Here is a 6,000-nt window from a genome sequence, read left to right as displayed (position 1 = left end):
TGGAGTATTCCCAACACGAACAAAATGCTATATAAGAACTCCTCTGCCTAGTACTGAATTTCACTGTCTTAATGTCGTTCTTCTGAACACCAATTATTTTCTTCTCTCTCTTCCTGTTTTGTTTTCTATTGCTTCTTGAATTCTCTGTCTTCATTTGTTGTGAACATCTTTTGGCCTTGTCGAAGCAATGGTGGGAGGTGGCAGTTCCAATTCTGACATCTCCTTTGCTGGCATTTTTGCAAGCAGCGCTTTCGCTGCATGTTTCGCCGAGGTACATCTGTCACTCTAATATCTCTTTCTTTTCAATAACTCTCATCTGGGTATTCACTTTATCAAAGTTTCTCTTCTGGGCAATTTCTCTTTGTTGTGATCATGTGTAAAAATCCCGTCTTTTTTGCGTATTGGAGGTTAATTTCCCAAAATGTTGTGCTTTCTATTCAAATTTCTTGCTAGCTACGTACAGTAATAGGTCCTATCTGCAGTGATGGCTGCAATGGACCTTTTCTTAAAAGTCTTGGGTGATCTTGCTATAGTGTGACAAATCATGTATCTGATGAGTATCTGAGAGCTTCTTCTTTTTTGCGTTTAAGTAGTCCTTAGTTGATTTTGATACCTTTTGAATTGAATATGGGAGGTGGAACTGTGCTTAGTTATCAAATATGGTGTGCTGGTATAAGTGCCTAGCCAATTGCTACTTGCGTGTTGTGTATTGAACAATGGCCATAGAGGAAAGGTGTTTTTTACTGATATGATGATGACAGACAGGTCTTCGCACTTTTCTGTTTGATTTCCATGGTTCAATATGGATGATTATTTTCCTGGGGTTTTTCAAAACCTTCCGCATCTGTTATTTTGGCCACAACACGAAGGGTTTTGAATTCTCTCTACGACTGTAACTATGGCCACATTGGCTGCAATCATGCAACACTATGACTACAACACCTCAATTTCGAAACCTTGATTATTCTCTGGTTTGTGGATCTTGGAATTAAAGGGGTGGGATCAATTGATTTACTCTAAAATCATAATACCTGTTTGGCTAACCTGTCTAATCTTTGGCTGCACTGAAAATATTGCTTAAGAAACAAATATTTCATTAGATATCTTACGTGAAACAGTTAAAGATGTATACTAAAATTTTCCTTAGCTGCGAATTGTAGTCCTATTACTCTGTAAAGATTGGTAATTGGTTCTGCTTGTTATATATTTACTAAGCTATCTTGTGTTTTGAGTTCACTTGTCATATTGCTTTAACAAATACTTAGTCTTTGTGTTGTATATAACTATTTGTTTGAAATTATTGCTCCAATAATTCAGGTGTGTACTATTCCTCTCGACACTGCAAAAGTTAGGCTTCAGCTTCAAAAACAGCCTGTGATTGGTGACGTGGTGGCCTTACCTAAATATAGGGGAATGCTTGGAACCGTTGCAACCATCGCCAGGGAAGAAGGTCTTTCAGCACTTTGGAAGGGGATTGTACCAGGGCTACAACGTCAATGTGTGAATGGAGGCTTAAGAATTGCATTATATGATCCTGTGAGTTTGGAACCTTGCATTGGAGAATGTTCATTTATTTGCAGTTCATTTCCACCGTTTGCTTATGTGATCTGATGACATAGATTTCATGGGGTTTATAACAGGTTAAGAGCTTCTATGTTGGACCTGACCATGTTGGAGATGTTCCATTGTCTAAGAAAATTCTTGCAGGATTTACAACTGGTAAAGCCCATTCCTGGACATTGTTGCTGTTTTAGAATTATTGATACATTATGCAAAACCATGATGTTGAACCACATGAACTTGTGTTATCATCAGGTGCTATGGCAATTGCTGTGGCTAATCCAACAGATCTTGTGAAAGTTAGACTTCAATCTGAAGGAAAATTGCCCCCTGGTGTGCCCAGGCGTTACACTGGATCATTAAATGCTTATTCAACAATAGTGAGACAGGTATTTGCATATAACTTAATATGGTTTGTGAAAATGGGACGTGTATTCAGTCCTTTTTCTGGTTATACTTGGTTTTGTTCACTTGCTTCCTACACATAGGAAGGAGTTGGTGCTCTTTGGACTGGGATTGGACCCAACATAACAAGAAATGGTATCATTAATGCTGCTGAATTGGCCAGCTATGATCAAGTGAAACAGGTAATGCAAAAGACACTGGACTTAATTTTGGAGTAAAACTTTGTATTCTCTTCATTTTACTTTTGTATAACTATTTCTTTTGTTGCAGACTATTTTGAAGATTCCAGGATTCACCGACAATGTGTTAACTCATCTTCTAGCTGGTCTAGGGGCAGGGTTTTTTGCAGTTTGTGTTGGTTCCCCTGTTGATGTGGTAATTTCTTGTTGTTTACTTGTGAATATACATAGTTGAGCTTCTTATTTCATATTTCTTACATAACATCTTTTGAGCTCTTCATTATTCTGTACTTTTATCATTCTCCTAGTTCATTATGCTATCTTCTTTTGTTGTATGGACAGGTTAAGTCAAGAATGATGGGAGATTCTAGTTACAAAAGCACCCTCGATTGTTTCATCAAGACATTAAAAAATGACGTATGATTGTTTTCCGCTATTACTATTTTTCTCTCTTGCATGTTTTCTTTGATTTTAGTTAGTATATTGCATGAATATAATTGCTCTGGCTTTTTATTAAGATGCATCACAAAATTTTACAGTGTCAAACTTTAAGTGGTGGTGACGAAGCACGATCTGCTAAACAAACTGCCTTGATAATTTCTAGCTTTGGCTACATTACATCATTGTAAATTTGCCACACTTAATTGCTTATGGAATGTAATGTTTGCAGGGACCTTTAGCTTTTTATAAGGGGTTCATACCAAATTTTGGACGACTAGGATCATGGAATGTGATCATGTTTTTAACTTTAGAGCAGGTACAAGTTGAATGCTTTGTAATACCTTTCCTTTTTATCACCTTCTACTTATTTTTATCGCACACATTTTTATACCACACTTATCTATTGAGATAGAGATCAGAAAACCCAAAAGTTGCAAAAGAATTTTGTATCGACTTAACCATGACAATTGTGATTATGGGTTGAGTCTCGTCATACTGATATTTTCGCACTATTCATATTGCGTTAACCTGTTAAATTGAGCAGTTTTCAATCTCACTTGTTTTTGTGTTTCCTGTGACAGGCTAAAATCTACGTCAAAAGATTAGAATCAGCTTGAACTCAAACAGTTAGCCGTAGAATTTTCTTCAGTAGAATTCAACTTTCAAGAGAATAAAACTTTTCTCTTCAGTTGTTTATTGGAAAGTTCCAAAACATTTATTTTGTGGGGGGAAAGGAAGTATCAACAAATGACAATAGTTATGTCATCTCTATGTAATTCTCATAAATTTTTTGCTAGTTGGGCTTAGTCATGCAGTGTAGTGTGTTTCTTCAATATCAAGAGAAGATAGGAGCTTAACAAAGGTTTTCTCACTGCAAAATCCCTATTCTAAATCTTTTTTTCTTCACTGCACACAACACAGTAATCCACAGTACAATTTTCTTCTCGCAAGAGGAGAAATTTTATTCAGGACCCATGAAGATGAGTTCAAATGATATTAGTTGAACTCAACTTACAAGTTTAAATACAATGAAATGTCAACTCATTCTATATCAATACATTTAATAAGTAATATCCTAAAAGTTAATTCATAAGAAAGAACTGAATAAAGAGTTCAAATGTAAGATATTACGCAAAAATTTAATTATAAATTAAAATTTCTGCTCGGTTCGAAATAGAGTTTATACATTTAACCCCTAGATTATTATCTATACCTGTATTATAAAGAGATACCACTTTTTAGTATCCACATTTTCTTTTCTCAGTTTTGTCCTTTACATAAAAGTTTTTTAAAAATTGAAATCATAATTTTACTAATTTTACTTTTCAAATAATCATTTTTTTTAATTAACAGTTTTTCTCAATTTAACTATTTTTTTTAAACTTAATAATTTATTAATTAAAAAATTATATACAAAATAATAAAAAATATTTATATTTAATTTTATAATTATAATAATAATATTATTATTATTAATTTTATTATTTTTTATTATAAAAAATGTGAATACAAATAGGCGTAGCATATATGTTTTTACTATTATCTTGTTATTTCTCTCCATCATAAAATTGAATATGTCTTACTATAATTAAGGAAACTATTTATTTAGAAACCATGCAAATCGTATATTTTAATATTTGTTTTCATTATTAATTTATATATTTTTTAATTGAACAAAAACATTTTTTATCATTTTTTTTAATTTCTAAAAATTCTTTCAATTAATAAAAAATATAGTTTATTAACAAAATTTGAATTGAGTTAAAAATGAAATCATTTTCTAAATAAACAATATCTAAAAAGGACCTATGTGCCAAAAAATTATTTACATTGTTTATTGAAAAAATGTATACAAATTACATAATCAATAAAAGATTTTAAAAAAAATTCGTACACGAATTATAGAAAAATTGAAAAATAGAAGTGGAATCCTGCATGTGACCATATTCTTATTTAAAAAATATCACAAAGTTTTCGCTAGAATGATAACATGTGAGTTTGAACATGAAATTTTATCTTAACTTCATCTTCTTATAGAAGAATGGATATATCCGTATCCATAGTTTTTTATTTACCGTTTTAAATATTAATTAATATTTTTTACAAAAAATATTAAAATTAAGATAAAAAATCAAATATTAAATTTAAAAAGTATAAATTTTTTATCAAATATTAAAAATGAAATTATAATTATAAATATTGAGTATAAGTATGATAAATCAATTGGATAATTGCTAATTAAATCATATAATAATATCAATGATCAAATGTATAGATTATAAATAAATTATGACTCAGTAATACTTTAAGTTGAATCACGTATTCGTGTTTGATACATATCTATATGATATATTTTAAAATAGGATATTTTATCAATACTTATCAATAAAATATGTAATCTATAAAATAATAGTACTATTGTGATGACAATAATTTATAATTTTTTTATTTTGATAATATTAATACATATGATTTTAATTTGAATTCAAATTATAACAATGATATATATTTATCATATTTTAAAAAAATTTATATATTTTTTAATATACATATACTACAATATAATATTTTATTATTTTCAAAATAAACATATCGACGTATCATAAATATGTATTATATCAGATACAGGTACCATATCCGTGCATCATAATACATAACTAAAATATATAAAAATTATATTACGTATTAAATTAAAGATATGAGTAGTTTAAAATAGAAATTATAAAGTCGAAGACAACATATATGTATATATTATTTTTTTTAGATTTGATTTGAAAAATAGAATATTAAATATATTCATATATGTGTCCAATTGATACGAGAGAATTTCCTGTAAAAAAATATGGATTCAAATATAATGCTCAGGAACATGAATTTATTTATTCACCGAGCTCAACTTCGTAAAAATAATCACTGCGCATCTGAACATAAATCACCTTCTAAATATACCTCTTAAAATATATCTACTTCGGTAACAATCTAAAAATATTATCCAATATTGGTAAATTTCCAATACAAATATTAGACCCGAGGAAGAAAACACTTTTCACCGTTCACTCGGTTGAAAACAATTTTTGTTATTTTCGTATGCACTCAGAGTTTAATATTCTTTTGAATGCATTTGGATTCTATAAGAAATTTATTTAAATTTAAATTTAAATTATAATTTAGTTTTTTTAGATTGAAGATAATTTTTTTTTAATTAAGTGAGTTAATGAGTTAACACGTTTAACTCACCAATCTGTGGTGGACTGGACCGATTTCGAATTTTTTTGACTCGCTAATAAGTGAGTCAAGTTAGATTGGTTCACTGAGTGATCAACCCGTGGGGGGTCGAGTCGGATCGAACTGGGTTGCCTATTTTGACAGCTCTAATTGGAGTCTTGTAACTCAAGGTTGGTTTTTTTCACTTAAA

The 6,000-nt window shown here is 30.1% G+C and overlaps 1 protein-coding gene across 2 annotated transcripts; it reads left to right on the top strand.

Annotated features, from left to right (window-relative positions):
* Positions 1-3,451, top strand: LOC114183904 (mitochondrial uncoupling protein 1-like). 2 transcript variants are annotated; one of them, XM_028071081.1, is made up of 9 exons: positions 1-271; positions 1,318-1,536; positions 1,641-1,719; positions 1,816-1,949; positions 2,049-2,147; positions 2,236-2,340; positions 2,487-2,561; positions 2,815-2,901; positions 3,167-3,451. In XM_028071081.1, the coding sequence occupies exons 1-9, from the start codon at positions 188-190 to the stop codon at positions 3,200-3,202; spliced, it is 918 nt and encodes a 305-aa protein (XP_027926882.1). In that variant the 5' UTR covers positions 1-187; the 3' UTR covers positions 3,203-3,451. The 2 variants fall into 2 exon arrangements, with proteins under 2 accessions (XP_027926882.1, XP_027926884.1); XM_028071083.1 differs by lacking the exon at positions 1-271 and adding an exon at positions 314-407.
* Positions 3,452-6,000: the final 2,549 nt, after the last annotated feature.

This window comes from Vigna unguiculata, chromosome 5 (assembly GCF_004118075.2).
Source record: "Vigna unguiculata cultivar IT97K-499-35 chromosome 5, ASM411807v1, whole genome shotgun sequence".
Classification (NCBI taxonomy): domain Eukaryota; kingdom Viridiplantae; phylum Streptophyta; class Magnoliopsida; order Fabales; family Fabaceae; genus Vigna; species Vigna unguiculata.
The sequence above is the reverse complement of the archived record's forward strand: the minus strand, read 5'-3'. Positions and strand labels throughout refer to the sequence as shown.

Excerpts from the sequence above, each read along its gene's own strand:
- LOC114183904 (XM_028071081.1), top strand. The coding sequence starts at position 188 with ATGGTGGGAGGTGGCAGTTCCAATTCTGACATCTCCTTTGCTGGCATT. Across the intron at positions 272-1,317 it reads TCGCTGCATGTTTCGCCGAG|GTGTGTACTATTCCTCTCGA; the intron begins GTACATCTGTCA and ends CCAATAATTCAG. Across the intron at positions 1,950-2,048 it reads ATTCAACAATAGTGAGACAG|GAAGGAGTTGGTGCTCTTTG; the intron begins GTATTTGCATAT and ends TCCTACACATAG.